This window comes from Oreochromis niloticus, linkage group LG19 (genome assembly GCF_001858045.2).
Source record: "Oreochromis niloticus isolate F11D_XX linkage group LG19, O_niloticus_UMD_NMBU, whole genome shotgun sequence".
Taxonomy (NCBI): Eukaryota; Metazoa; Chordata; class Actinopteri; order Cichliformes; family Cichlidae; genus Oreochromis; species Oreochromis niloticus.
In genome coordinates this window covers 16,644,438-16,659,856 of record NC_031983.2, presented here as the reverse complement: position 1 = coordinate 16,659,856, position 15,419 = coordinate 16,644,438, and the positions used below count along the sequence as shown (strand labels likewise).

At 39.3% G+C, this 15,419-nt stretch overlaps 1 protein-coding gene across 2 annotated transcripts in view; it reads left to right on the top strand.

Annotated features, from left to right (window-relative positions):
- The window catches only part of stxbp6 (syntaxin binding protein 6 (amisyn)), a 67,240-nt gene that overhangs the window by 4,602 nt on the left and 47,219 nt on the right, over positions 1–15,419 (top strand). For both annotated transcript variants that reach the window (XM_003442941.5, XM_025901001.1), the window contains exon 2: positions 5,672–5,886. In XM_003442941.5, the coding sequence (XP_003442989.1) occupies positions 5,733–5,886 (154 nt within the window). In that variant the 5' untranslated portion in view covers positions 5,672–5,732. The remainder of the gene's footprint in view (positions 1–5,671; positions 5,887–15,419) is intronic.

Here is a 15,419-nt window from a genome sequence, read left to right as displayed (position 1 = left end):
GGAAAAAATGCAAGCGCGTACTCTACAGGCCTCAGCTAGCATGTTAAATGTTAAAGTTCACGATCGTACAATTAGGAAAGGACTAAACAAGTATTTCGTGTCATGAAGTGTTGCCAGGCGAAAGTCTCGTCTCTGTAAAAAGAATGTATTAGCATTTGTAAAGAAGATTAGGCTAATATCCATTTGGATGAAGGGAAGATGGATGAAAGTCAGAAAATAATTGCTTCAAGTTACTTGAAGTTGTTCTACAGATACTGAATCATGGGGTCTACTTAGATTTTTTACAGGACTGGATGGAGTTCTGAAAAAAATCTTTCGCTTTCAAATAACTGTACATGTTTTTGATATGTTGTGTATGCGAAACTGATTTTATTTTTTTGTATTTGTGGTGTAGTGCTGCATTAATACATCGCAGGCTGGCAGTAACGCCTCAAAAACAGCAGGATAGATGTCGTAATCTCTCAATTATTTTATGAGAAGTAACATTCACCATCTGTTCGCGTGGCAGTGTTGGATATCGCTCAGTCAGTGACACGGGTGAATGACATCACTCTCTAAAGATCTAATCTGTGAACTTAGGTGCACTATGGAAGGTTTCTTTTTTTTTTCCTGTTAAATCAAGGCCCTGAAAAGAGCCGCGAGTCGATGTGAAAGATGTGCATGAAAGACTGCAGATGAGGGAGCGTGTTTTTATATCTTTGATACATCTCCCAGAGTGCGGTGTGGAATGAAAGAAACTATTTTGTTTCTGAACATTTCCAAAGCCGGTCAAATGTGAGTGGGAGGAGTAGATATGTACTCCTTTTGAAGGAGGACTTATTAGTTAGTTATCTCGTCAGATGATTAGATTCGATATTCCCAGCTGTACTTATTTCATATCAGTTCAGCTGAGGTTCAGTCTGCATCGCTTTTCGTATTGTTGGCTTATCAGGAATAAAAAAAAAAGAAAAGAAAAAAGATTGTTGGCACGCCACTGCAGTGCACCTGTATGTTTAATTCTCAAATATGGCACAAGGGACTTGTTTAACAAACTGTACACTGTGTAAAAATGTTTGGAATGTTTTTCTGGATATTAGTTATGGACTATTCTCACAAATTTCCATAAAACTGAGTAAATTCCCCAAAGTTAATTAACCTAGATTCCCATATTTGGCGCCAGACTCTATGCATAGAATATTAAAGCTGTCAGTCTAAAAAGAAAAGTCTTAAGAGTTGGATTTACATCCAGGCTATACTGCAGCTCACTGCTTTATATCAGTGATAGATAATTTTCTCCTCAGCTACTAAACTTTTTAATTACACATACAGCAGAGTAAATAAATTTAGTAATAGATGGATTACAGATGGACTTGGATGATGTATTTTTTAATTAATAATCGTTTTTTAGCCTGTGCCACCTGCTGATCTGGCTTTGAGCTTTTATGCCTCTCCAAAGCAAACTAAAGACACACCTTTAGTTTAGCTTGACAAAGCCTGTATCATCCACCTGTCTTTTGGGCCCATTTTCTCAGCTCCTGCTGCTTCTGTTGCGGTGGCAGGTTCCTGTGTGCTTGTGAGCACAGACTGGAAAGCGGGAGAACCGTGTTGATGCTTAAAGAAGAGGCTGTGCAGGCTAGCTCAAAGACCGCACTCCAATGAGGTCCCAGGAGAGCACTGAGCACTGACTGAACACGTTTCACACTAACACAAGAGGGGAGCAAGGGAATGAGCAGGAACAGGGCCGGTCCTTTTACTGCTTGGCAATACACAACCACAGTTAATGAAGTGTTTTTGAAAGGAGGCTTTGCTTGAAAATGGGGTGATAAGCAGCCGTAAAGTATATGTCCATCATTTTCACTGCCACAACAGCTTCTTGGCTGTGACTGTTCGCACAGCTCAGAATTGCATAAGACTGCTCAAAGTCAAACCATAAGCTGTGCACTGTAGCTGGCTACATTTCGTTGCCTTGAGGCTCATGTTTGCTTCCTTCTCCTATTTCTGTTCCTTGTTCTCTTCCTTGCATCCCCCATCTACTTATCCCCCCTTCCCGTCATGCTTCAGCAGACCACCTGAGGGGGGCTGTGTGCTGGTGACAGCTTGAGGGGTGATGTGGGCAGCCTTCCTTTATAGCTAGAGGATAGTGTAGAAGAGGGAGAGGTGCTGTGGAATAGGCCTTTGAAAGTGAAGAAGTCCACTGCACTGATTTGCTACTAGGTAGCAATGAGACCAAACAGTTGATGCAGATTTTCTGTATTTGCTTTTCACTGTGCTATCTAGTCAAATGACAAGAAAATAAAATAATTGTGGGCAACTGAAAAGGTTGAACTAATTTAGAGCGGTGCATGTTGAATTTAAAGAAAAGCTGTGATGTACCCCCAGCATTGTTAGCTAAACATGTACATGCTAAAAATACAAATACCACATCAATATTTTGAAAAAGCTGCTAATTTCTGCTAATGGCCTCGAGGCTGGCTCTAAAAGCAGGTCAGGCTAAAAGGATGTTGGAATCATATTGCGCTTATTTGGCAAACATTATTTTCTGTGTGGTAACTTGCACTAACTTGTTTTGGTATTGTGTCTGTGGGATAGATAAAACCAAGGTTGCTAATGCTAAGTTGAATGATAACCTAGCATTTCATCCTTTCATCAAAATGTGGTCACTCCTGACTTTGAGAGATGAACATGCTATTGACCAAAATGTCAAAAATTCAAAATGCAGAGGCCATAAAACAGCTCTGGTCTGGTTCTGAATTTATTGCTGATTAGGTAGGGATATTTATAAAAGTTGTATTAACAGTATAGTAAGAATTATCAGTTAATGATTTTAGGAATTAATAGGCAGACTGAAGGCTTTCTGAATTTCCAATGGGACATAATGAATGAACGACCAGGCTATGGATGTGCTGTCTGCATATGTAACAGTAGACAGTCACGGGACAGTGTCAAATATATCAGCAACAACTGTTAATGTGTTACTCCTGTTGGGTTTTTTTTTTTCTTGTCCTTTTCTTCCCCCCTGTTTAATTTGTTGGTGGCCCTTTGGCCCCCCATGCAGTGGAAAAGATGGAAACAAGGATATAAGAAACATATCTGCAGTGAAATGCAACCGAAATGAAACTGTCCTGTACAGCTGTTCTTTGTGTTTTCCATGTGTGCTGTTTTGATCTTTAATTTTTTCTCTTCCTCCTCATAGTGAGCTCTACTCTTGCTCTGTTTTCTGTTAAAGATGTCTTTTCAACCAGTCAGTGTTCTACCTACACACAGCATCACAGCTGTTAGAATACTCGCAGTTGGAGTTTATTGGGTGGACACAAGCGCGTCTCCCTTGGTTGCATACCCATAATCCTTTACTCAGTCAAGACCTCTACAAATGGGCAGGATCATAAATCCTTTATTAGGAGAATTTGCAAGTCAGAAATTTTATTAAATATGAAAATTTTATGCGATTTGAGATTTAGAGTCAACAGGTGTGTAAAGTAAGTAGGTAGTAAGTAAGTAAGTAGATAGCAAAACTCCTTAATGAATCAAAGGTCTGCACATTGTCAGGAATAATCTGAAGACTAAGCTCTTGCTAATTCTTTATAAATAAGGCCGCAGGTTTTTCAGTCCGTGCCAGAGCTCAGAATGGCAGTATACTGTGCATGAAAGGTCTAAAATGAATGAGCTGTCTTATGTTGAATGCAAAATAGTCCTGTGCATATTTTGATGGGGAAACTGTGCTGTCTCTTAGCCAAAGTCTGTGGTTGTTGGACATCTCCAATTCCAAAGAAAGCCATATTTATTAGCCTCTTTAATTACTCTCTTGGCTGAAGTTTTTGTTTACTTTTAAGATTTGCATTGCTGAAAGAGCACACAAGAAGATGGATAGAAAGAGAGAATGTTTAATAAGGCTGTAACTGCTGGCTGTGAAAGATTAAGTTGGAAGTGTAGAATCACTACTACTGCTAGATTGTTACTTAATCTTTATAATTTTCTGTGATGAAAGTAGTATGTTTACCTAAAATAAAAAACATTAGCACATGGTGATTGATGTTGTCATTTTAATTTTAATTTGTAATTTGTATTTCTTCACAGGAAAAAAAGAGCCTTTCATATTTTTCAAGTCAAGACCATATTAACATCTTCAGATTTTTGTGGGAGGCGAATATGGTGACCTTGGAATACATTATATCTATGCTGAACGTGTTGCATTTTTGTGGGTGAGGTGCCCGTGACAGGGAGATGATTCATCTCATTTTATAGATCTTCTGTGTGTGATGTAATTCAAACGAAACCAACATAAAAGGATATATTAGAAATCACTTGGAGCGTGATGACGGGCTCCATGACTATTTATTAGATTCTCTTATATTGTTACAATGCTGTTGTGTCTAAGGCTTTTAAGTTCCACTTGTTTTGAAGTATTTCTTTTGGCATGATGTAATCCTGCTTTAACACTTAGACCAGAGAACACTGAGGGTGCTTGGTAAAGTTTGTCCTTCTGCAGGTTTTGCTTTTGTGCTAATCAGTCAAAACTCCAAACTGTACTTCCACTAAGCTGCTGAGCGCTCATTTCAAAGCTTCTTGCATTGTTACAAAAAGACTTAACTTTGTGGGCAGTTGTTTTTATAAGCAAGTCAGTTTGATGAAAATGTTGTTTTGCAGTCTTTGCCTCGCTGTAGAGTAATTCAAGCCCTACTTGAGGCTGACAGATTAGTTCATCAGCAGCAGGGTGGCCTGTGCTGGCCTGTGATGTATGCGGTTGTAAGTGGTCTGTGTCTGAAATGAATGTGTGTTCCTGAGAAAATGATTCCGTTTCACAGTCCTCATGAGGGGGTTTGGGCCTAATTAACCTACTTCTTTATGACTGTTTCCTGTGCTCACTCACAGTTAGGGCAACTAAGAACACCTTTCTCTGACACCATCACACGTACTGTTGTTTTTACTGTGGTCTAGTCTCCATCCTCCAGAAAGAGACTGACTAGTAGAGGTTGGCTTGTTGTAATAGAAATATGATTGCTGTTCTGTATCTGTGAGACTAGCAGTACTCTTAACAGCTTCAGCTGAAGTCATTTCATCTTTGTGAGTGGCAATACTTCCAGGGAGAATATTGCCAAAACATTTAGAGATATGCAATGCTAAGACTGACTGCAAGGGAGATGCAGCTATACAGGATTTTGGAAATAACCTAATGAGCTATGCACTGTGAGCAAATTCAGATAGTCTTGTGTGGATTTTTCTCTGCTGGAAAACAAGATTGACTGGTCCAAGACGAGGTTTGTGCATGGACAAAAGATCTAAACAAATCTGCAATTAAGTACTTCAGCTTTGTGCTGCTGTGGTACAAGGAAGTGTCTCCTCTTCTTTCCGAAACCATTAGAATTTTGTGTATAGCACAAAGGATAACAGAGTTCCAATTCGTGTTGGAACTCCCTTTCGTGTGTACATTTGACTTGTGCTGTATATTGCCCTGTCACTGCCATTATACAATGCTGCTTACACCTTGTTTCAGTAGATTCAACCTTCAAATTAGGAACCGTGTTATCAAAGACACTAACTTATTAGAAAAGAAGAATGGAAAATGCCCTTATTGTACTTGCTAAATGAAAAATGTGTGTTTCAGGATATGTGAGATCTTTGCTTTTTCTAAGCACAGCCTGGTTGGTCCTACTTAATTTAATTAGCTGTTTTTCTTCACTCTTCTCTTCTTCAGTGAAGCCTGAACTGCTCCACTTTAACTGGTGACCAGCTGTTTACGTCTGCCTAAATCAGAGATGAGTGCCAAATCTGTAATCAACAAGGAGGTGTTCATACCTCACGATGAGAAGATGCTTGCTGCTGTACAGGTCAAGCGGAGGACAAAGAAAAAGATCCCCTTCCTGGCCACCGGTGGTCAAGGAGATTACATGACGTTCATCTGTGTCTCAGGTCAGGACAAATAAAAACCTCCTTTTGTTTGTTTATGTTTAAATGCATTTTATGCTTTTTGCCTTTCTATTTGCGAGAGCGCACCAGTTGCGCCTTTGCAACCCACAGTCACATTTCCGCGTGTCTCCCATAATTCTTCCACTAATGTTCACACTGATGAGCATGTTTACGTTTCCCCTGCCAACAGAATGACACACTAAATCAATTTGCTGCAGGGCTTCAGGTCAATCTTTTTAAATAGATTAGATTTAAGCTGAAATTGATGAATTGCTTCACCAGAAATTCAGGTTTCAGCTGTTTCAGTTTGGGGTTTTTCTCTCTTATTGTTGGAACATTAGCTGATGTATTACTTGTTAATTGAATTACCCAGGCAAATTGTTCATGAGGAGAATATCTAGATCCTCTTAATTCTCGTGCCAGAAAAACTGCTTGTGAAAATCAGCTACATTTTTCATTATTAATCTGTCTTGAACGCTGCTTTGGCAGCACTAGATTTCATGACCGAGGGTTACAGTTAACTTAAGGATGATTATGAGGAATTTAAATTATAACCAAACAGCTCAAAGCCAGTAAAGCTCTATGTTGGATTCAAATTCAAGGTTGCCTTGCAGCAGGCAAGTTACTCAACAGTCAGCCTCTTTATTTACACCCTCAGATACATGTACATGAAAGGCAACTGTAGCGAGCGCAAGCCCCAAATTTTCAGAGAGTGGACACTGTTTTTCTAAAGGGTTTACAATGAGTCATTTCGCCTTTCATGTGGAAATAAGTATTGCTTGATATTCACTTCTTGTAATGCCAGTCTCGTCACATCCCCTGCAGCAGCGTTCACCTCTGTCTCATTTGAGCTTGGCCACTGTGAAATGTATTAAAATCACTGGATGTCCTAATTGCTTATTTTGCATGGCAGCAAAGTGTGGTAATTATCTGATGTTGTGGCTTTTTGTTAAATTCAAAATTACTTTGTATCTGAAAATTGGGTATCTATGTTGTTCCTTTGCCTGACCTAACGTCATGTGTTTTAATCTGTCTTAATCCTCACTCACTTTGATACTCCTTGTTTCTGCTCTACTTGTTTCACAAGAGTAAAATAAAAAAGAAATGCATGTCACCATGGGCCAAGGGAGTCCAGACGTTTGTAGAGACATTCTGATTTAGGTGGTGAACATCTGTGTGTGAGCGTCAAAGCCCCTTGCTGACATGTTTTCTAATGACTCCACACCTACGATACTGTGTTGTTGTCTAAGAAAAACATGCTTGGTGTCATTAGTTGGCTTCCATTTGAGTTGCTGGAAATGCTGCAGTTGTTTGTCCTTTTTGCTTGTTAAATAATTTTAAGTTTGACTGGATATCTCTCCTCATTATCTTTTTCTGCATTCATTTGTTGACATCATTGTGTTGCTACTACTTTATCTAAGCCAAAAAATGCCCACTACTACACATTTTACAACAGTTGCAATCGGGGCAGTTGAGTAATTGATCAATTCACTGACCATCATATCCATAAATGACGGGCACACAGTTAATTAAACAAAAAATACCTCCAAAATTTGATAACTGGATATTTTTTTTTATTCATTAGCTGAGCATTATTCTCAGATTCTCAGCTCTGTGTTCCAAACATAATCTTTACCCACATGGACCTCCTAAGTAATGGTAGTCAAAGTGTATTTGGTGACTTATTTTAGCATTTTTAAACATCCTCAAGTGATTTATTAGTGGACAGTCTGCCTGTTGTTATTGCAAAAGTTTGGTGGTTTTGCATGCACGTGTCCAGGACTGGGGGAAGAAAATACTTTGGATATATAAACCCAAGATTAATTTGTGCCACAGTGATTGCAATAGAAAACTATGGAAAAGGAAAGCATACCATCTCATCTGTCAAACATGGCAGAGGCACACATACATGGTCATGTGTGGCTGCCAGTGGAAGTAGCATTATTGATGATGTGAAAACTGATAGAAGTAGCAGGATTAATTTGGGCCAAATGGTCCATACAGGCATTCTGCAAAAGCAGCCCAAGAGTTTCTCAAGGCAAAGAAATGGGATGTTATTCAATGGCCAAGTCGTACTCCCTATTCCAGCCAAGTGGAGCATGTGTTTTAGTTACTGAAGACAAAACTGAATGCAGAGACCCACAAACAAACCTCAACTGAAGATAGTTGCAGTAAAGACCTGGCAGAGCATCTCAAGGCAATGTCTTTGGCGAAGGACTTTTACTCCCAATATTTAAACCAGTTGTTATACTTAAAGCTGGTAGTTTGTCCAATTAATTTAGAGCCACTGAAACTGGGCTGTGTATAAAAATGGTTTAAAGTACAAAACACTCAATACAGTCATTTTGTTAAAACCTCTTGAATTGGACCAGAAAGTCTGCACTTCAATCTGGTTTGATTTGAAATGCAGTGCATTGATGTACTGAGATAAATATTTACAAAATCTGCCCTTATTCGACTGCCTTTGCCCCTAACTGTACTTTTGTAGAGATTTTCTACAGTCACTGGCTCCAACCTTGGTCTAAGGATGGATAGGCATGCTGTTGTTGAGTAAAAGGACTGTGAACTGTTGCATTCCCACTTCTTTTATTATTGTTTGGTAGGTTTTTGCATTGGTTAACACAAAATTTATGTGGACACAAGAAACGTTTCACATGCTGTCATCATTTTTTTGTATGTAGGAATGCATGTTGTACCAAAAGAAATCCAGAGAATACACTGTCTGAGAATTCTGCTATCACCACCATTGCACCCATTTATCTTTCCCTAGACACTCTGACTGTTTGCATTAGTGGTCTCCTGACTCGGCTGATGTTTTGTATCACATGTGGGACCAGAAATAGTGCCTTCACTACTTCTGTTTCCACAAGTCATGTGGATTTTAAGCCAGCACAGCATTGTTCTAAGTTTTATGTGCGTTTTCCTATGAATGTGCCGCACAATAAAACCACAAGTTTAAAACTAGTCAGCTCATGGCTCCCAGGGCATTTTAAACAGAGGGCAGCTTGTGTTGCTTACGTGTTCAGGATGTGTGTAACTGTAAAAGTACTGTGTGTATGTGTAAGGGTGGGGGATGGTGCTCGTTGACAGTCTCATGGCGACAGTAGCATATACTTGAAGCCTGGGGGCCAAGCAGTGGCAGAGTTATGTAATCTGTGGGATGTCACGGCTAAAGGAAGCCTAAAGTACAAGAAGCTGTACTGTAGAGACAGCCACAAGAGATTCACTTTCAAACTGAGTGAGGTAGCAGAATGAAACCTTATGACTTCTGCACTTACTCCAGGATCATGTGCTTTTGTGTTGTCAAAAGAGGAGTATTCGTATACGTGAACAATCAAGATGTTTCTGTAATAAATCGCTGACTCACTCAAGTCTTTGACTTGTCTGTTTGTTGAGCACATGGCTGTTTGTCTTAGGTAGAGAGCTACATTTATTAATGGAACAAAAAAAGCCTGGACACCTGCCAGTTGGTGAGCAGTGCTGCTTACTACAAAATTACATGTTGCTGGAGGAAAAATGAGACTAGTTTAGCTCACTTAGCTGGCTGTTGTTTGACTTTAGGTTAAAAGCTTGTAAATTAATCTTATGTTAGCAAAGAAGACTGATAATAATCTTAAATTCCCTGTAGCAATAAACTGATTTCCACTAGAGGAGGGGTTTTTGTTGTTGTTTTTTTTTTTTGTTGACAAGGTCTAGCAGAGAGTTCTCAGGGTTTAAACTTAAAAAACCAAAAAAACCCACTTGACTTTTTGGTGTGCATGATTAATTTCATCTTCCTGTCCTAATTTGTTTGATGTAGTTCATTGCATTTTTTTAGACTGTTTCAGTCATAGCCTAGATTTAGCATGTATATGCACAATGTAAAACTAAACCAGTGATATATCTTTTATTCATATTACGGCCTATGCTAGCTGTTATTCAACTTAATGTGAGGCTGCATAATTTCTATTCTTTCTCACTATTTCATTTCCTAGCTCTGAGTGCTTTTCAAACACTGTTGGGGTCAGTGCATCGTGACTGATCCCTGTTCACATGCCAACAGTGTCATCACAGTTTAAGTCACTGGTGGATCATTAACTTTGATAAGGGGCTGCATGAGAACTAGGTGTGTTGTGGAAGGCTCCACCAATATGATGAAGTCAGTTCTGCTCAATATTGATTTTTATCTCTTCATAAAAGTCAAATTTCAGACTTTTATCTTTATACAAAGTGCTGTGGCCATTTTGCTTGTAGTCTAATTGCTTCATCTTTAGTTCCCTTTTTCTTGTTCAGAGAGAAATGTAGTCTGTTTTGGGTTTGAACAAGTGCATAAGAGTTGGGGTCAAAGTCGGAAAATCCAAAAGACAGTGGAGAGGTGATTGTCACTGAGAATGGATTTGTAACTGGATTTGTTAAACTGTGAATATTTGTTCTCATAGAACGGTGGATGCAAAGAGAACCAACATCTTGGTTGCCAACATCTTCACTGTTGGCATGCGAGTAAGAATGTTGCTCTCAGGCTGGCTTGAAAGAAACTGCATTCAACTGCATTCAATCTGCAGATAGGCCTTTGTCCTGCAGTTTGGTATTTAGTTCATTAGTGCAGTCACATCAACAGCAAATGCATCTGAGAGCTCTAGAGTGTTCTTGCCTTTCTTCTCACAAAACTCTTAAGTATATATGCTTTTGAGTCCCATACTCTTTTTAACAGTTTGCCCAGGCTGAGCCAGCTGACAGCTGTGTAGTAGCCTCTGTCACCACGTTTAGTCTCGTGCTCCTCCGAAAGTGCAAACAAACTATCTGTGATTCAGCGCTCTTGCCTTGACCAAGTTAACTATTCATTAACAACATGGTTAATTTTTAGCACTGACTTAGATCACCTGGAGTATAATACAATACAAAAATACCAGTTTCTGGGTTCGTTTCAGTCTCTTCATCTTGCATCTGATTCAAAAGTCCAACATTTTTCTCTGTCACATTTGGACAACCATCGGTTAAAACGCCCACGAGTGTGTCCCATTTGAGCCCAAGCCCATCAAAGCATGCACTTACCTTCGTGAACAAATCACTCCCTGTCGTAGTCCCTTTCACTGAGTGCGTTGCTGTCAGCGCCTCCATAATCTCAAACTCTTTCATTATCCCACGTACAAAGATGAGTAACTGGCTTGTGTTGTGGACATCACAGATTTTGTTCAGAGCCAAGGATAAAAAGGAAAAAAACCAGTCTGCTCGATTTGTCTTGGCACAGTTCTTCTGAAGAAGAGTACATTCACTCGTGCTTATTTTCTTTTTCCTCATGGCATATTAGCATGAGTCCACAAAAAGATCTCCATCAGAAAATGTCTTACTTTTAGAAAATTGTTTTGGAAAATCACAAAAATTGGTGGTTCCATCCCTGAATATGTAAAGCTTGATTAAAAAAAGTTCTTGTTGCTTTTCTCTGTAACTTAATTTCCCATGAAACCCCAAAACAGTAAGTCATTCTCTGTTGGAGTTTATCCAAAGAGAAAAGACTGTTTGGTGGCTGAAAAGGGACAAACTGGATGATGTATATTTGTAGCCTGTTTTTTTTTTTTTTTTTTTTTTTTTTTGTGCTTATTAAAGTTTTCAGGAGAACATGTTTACTAGAATGATGGCAGAAGCTTAACATTGACCAAGTTGGTTGGTAAGTTTTTGTCTTTGATCACTGGGCTTCGTGTAGTGATTTTTTTCCTGGCCCTTAGGGATGAAACATTTGACCACCCACTGAATATTTGGCCAGAGACATGTGAAGCTCGTTATGCTGATTAAGACACTGATGGTTCTCATGAGATGGGCTGATAATCTGCATGGTTTTATTTTTTTTCCAATCTGAGAGGGAAGGATATGTTTGCTCCACTTTGTACCCTGTCTTGTTTGAACAACACACTGTCTTATTCATTTTTTTGTGCTTTGGGGGTTGACCAACTTTCCTGGGTTGATGTAAGCCGTCATCCTACAACCAGCTATCAGAGTCTCTGACACATCCTTTGTGCACTTGGGAGCTTTACATGAATTTCCATGAAGGCATTCAATGACATGGTTGTATTCATGAATTGCATTTATGCAGGCATCTTATTTTGTGGGTTGGATTACATGTTTAATTTCATATGCTGGCTGGCTCTTACACATGTGCTGAAGCCAATGCTGGTCTCCTGTTTGTGGTGATTGTTTTTAAAGTTTAAGCTTCTTTTTCATCACACCAACTTAATTAAATGTTGAATAATGTAATGCAGTAACGCTCTAGTTAATGATGTAACACACAGGGATCATTTACTTTGAATACTGTTAATTGGAGCCAGTGACTTACGACAAGTGTGTTTATATATTAATGTTGCTCTCATCTGTCTTGCACCCTTGTGGTGTTAAAAATGATCAAAACTCTCAGTTACCGCACTTAGCTTGCGTATTGCATTTGTGTACTTTCAGCTTGACTCCATTCATCATCAGTGCCCTTGTGATTATTGATTCAGTGGTGAGATGGGGCGAGTGGATTGTGTAGCGCAGTGGTACATTAAGCTGCTCAGACCAGCTAAAAAATCAGATCAGGTATGACCTTGGTTACCTGGTCCAGAGACACAGAAGTCTGAAATTCTCTGTTTATATACATACACCTTAGTTTCTGTGTCTATTTGCCAGGGTTTCTCTAACTTTAGCCAGAAGGGGATAGCTTAGAATAAGAAATGAATACTATCCCTAATAAATTAGTCAGCTGATTTCCAGCAATGCCTTTGTACACTTTTTTTTAAGTTTCCCTGGGCCTATAAAACAGAACAACAACATTAAAATGCGACAACAAGACTGCACATACCGATGATATTTTGTTATATTTAATTGCACCTTTAAAGGTGTCCCTCGAGTCCTACCTCCTTTTGGTTTAACCTTTCCCCACAGAAATCACAGAAACTGGATTACTAGAATGGAAAAACATTCAGCAGTTCCCCATAAAGAACCGCTGAATGGTGAAACACTAATTTGAAATTAAATTTGGCAATTGTTTACAATTATTCAGTTCTCAAAGGAAGAATGTGGTTTGCCTGTACCATGTTTGAAGGACTACTTCAGGTCAGTTGAAATTTGACCACTGTTAAATCTGAAGCCTATAACTGAGGCAGCGTTGGACAATGTACAAAACATGCTGTATTTATGACCCTGATTTAATTGGAATAGATTAGGTTTTATGTAGTTTTTTAAAAAAGCAAATTAATCTCTCCCATCAAATATATTATGTATAAATGACAGAAGAAAGTAACCATGTTAACTGCTGAAACATGCTTTTAAGACCAAAAAGGGAAAAAAATCAATAGTATATTGAAGAAACTGTTGTGGCCTTAATGTCGTTCTGCAGAATCAGCAAACACCTACAAGTCGCCCGGCATGTCTTTCAACACAGACTAGCTGGAGGACTCCCACAGAAGCACGTTTAAGGAAAAAGGGTGTACGAGAAAAGCTCTTCAGACAACACAACTGAAATCAAACAGAAGAAAAAAATGCACAGCTGTGCTTTACCTGTGCGTTAGATATTGTTCGTAGAACAAAATAACCCAGATACGACTTTGTTTTTAAAGTTAAAATGACACGAAATCATTTCTAGCTGAAAATAAGCCATTCCTACTTACACTTTTAAGACAAGAAGACAGAAAAGAAAATTGTGCCTCTGGGGATAGTGCAAAGTTCAGTTCAGTGTACTTTACAGAGTTTTCTAGTTTGCTGTAGCATTCCTGCTGTATCTGACTGATATAACTTCTTTAAACATCTCGGGGAGTCTGGACAAATGTTTTTTAACGAGGTTCAGCCAGACGTGGGTGTGTGGATGACCTGGGTTCTGTTCTGAAGATTGTTACCTCTGTGGGTTGCCAGTGGAGCAGCAGTGACTGATGCTAGCCTCCCAGTATTTACTGAGAGTAGAGACATACAGCCCACTCACGCACAACAGTAGATACATCAGCATGGCACTAATAACACAATCCCTGTAAGGAATGTGTGTGGTTATGTTCATGCATTTGTGCGTGTGTGTCATCCATACCAGAGCCTCTTTGTGTCAGTGTGCTATGGTGCTATGGCTAGACTAATTAGGTTCTTGTAGTTCAGCTCATTTTTCATGGTAGGTTGACTACTTTCTTAAACATGAACTGTCTTCACCTTTCACTTTTGCAGCCTTTTTAATGTCAGCTTCCCCCTTATTTCTTTGCCTCTTATCTCCCCTAGGCCCTTGATGAAGGATTTTAAAAGTTTTATGAAAAGTTCTGGTCCTCAAGAAGTGATAGGTAGATGAGGTAAAAAGATTAAGGAGATGAAGTGGCAATATTTTGTGGAATAGTGTGCATAAGTATGCATGCACACTTTCTTTTTTTTGTTAATCTGGAAAAAAAAAAAGGTTTGGTCAGATGGTCTGTAAAGAATTGCTGGATAACAGTTTTGCTCATGCAGAAAAACAGAATTTATTGGGATGGCTAAAACTCACTTGACCTTGATGCTCGATTGCTAGCAGACCTTGGGTTGTCATCCAGACTGATGAGTCTCCAGTGGAAGTTCAGCATCCAGCCATGGAGTGAGTGTGATTTGGGAAGTCTTTGTCCTCTTCTGTGACCTAAACACAGAACCTGATATCCCAACTGATTTCGTTTCTTTTTTTTGGGCCAGAGTATTTGGATAAAATGGGTTTAATCAACTTTATTTTTTGGTATCCATCCATCTTCTTCTAGCGATGTGGTGGTTAGCTCAGCAACCTCACAGCAAAAAGGTCCTGTGTTCCAATCCTCTCCACACCTCTCTAGGGTGTGTCCTCCCTCTTGACCTATGACAGCCGGTATGGGATTCAACCCCTTGCACCCTGATTTATTGTTACACTTGTTGAAGTTACCACTTTTTAAGCTAAATATTTCTGATAGAAACATAGGGACATAATTATGCATACCCATAATGCAGTTTCTTTATTTTTTGTTGTCTAATATATCATCTCACTCATACAGGACATACACATGGATGCAGCAGGTGTAGCTGATAGATGAAAGGCTTAGGTGCTCTGCAGGTTGACTGTGCTGTGTTTGGTGTTGTGCATACAAAGCCATCCCCTGCAGAGATGGCCAGCCTGTTTGGTCCAAGAAAAATAGGAACATAATAAGCATGAGTTGGGTGTACATCTTTTTTTTAACCAGCACATACCGCTGAAGTTCTGAAAGCTGTCTTCGTTGTCCTTTTCTGTAACTAAACTGTTTATGAGGATTTCATCATCCAGCAGCTTCTTTTGTCCAAGATACATTTTATTTCATGTAGCGTTCGTTCAGTTTATCATCCATTTATTCTTCATAAGTGGTAGTCCTGTGTGCTTTTCAGCTGCTTGTGTTGGTACTGCTTTTGTGTGTGTGTGTGTGTGCAGCTTTTTCTTTCCCCCAACAGAAAACAGTAGGGTGCTTTTTTTCACAGGAATCTGATGATTTGTGTGGTGGAGGCAGTGTGTAGCTGGCTTGGAAGACTCCCTTCAGCTCCATGTAACTCTTCTCTCTTTGGCTGCTGCTTGTGAAACTCCACTATGTTTA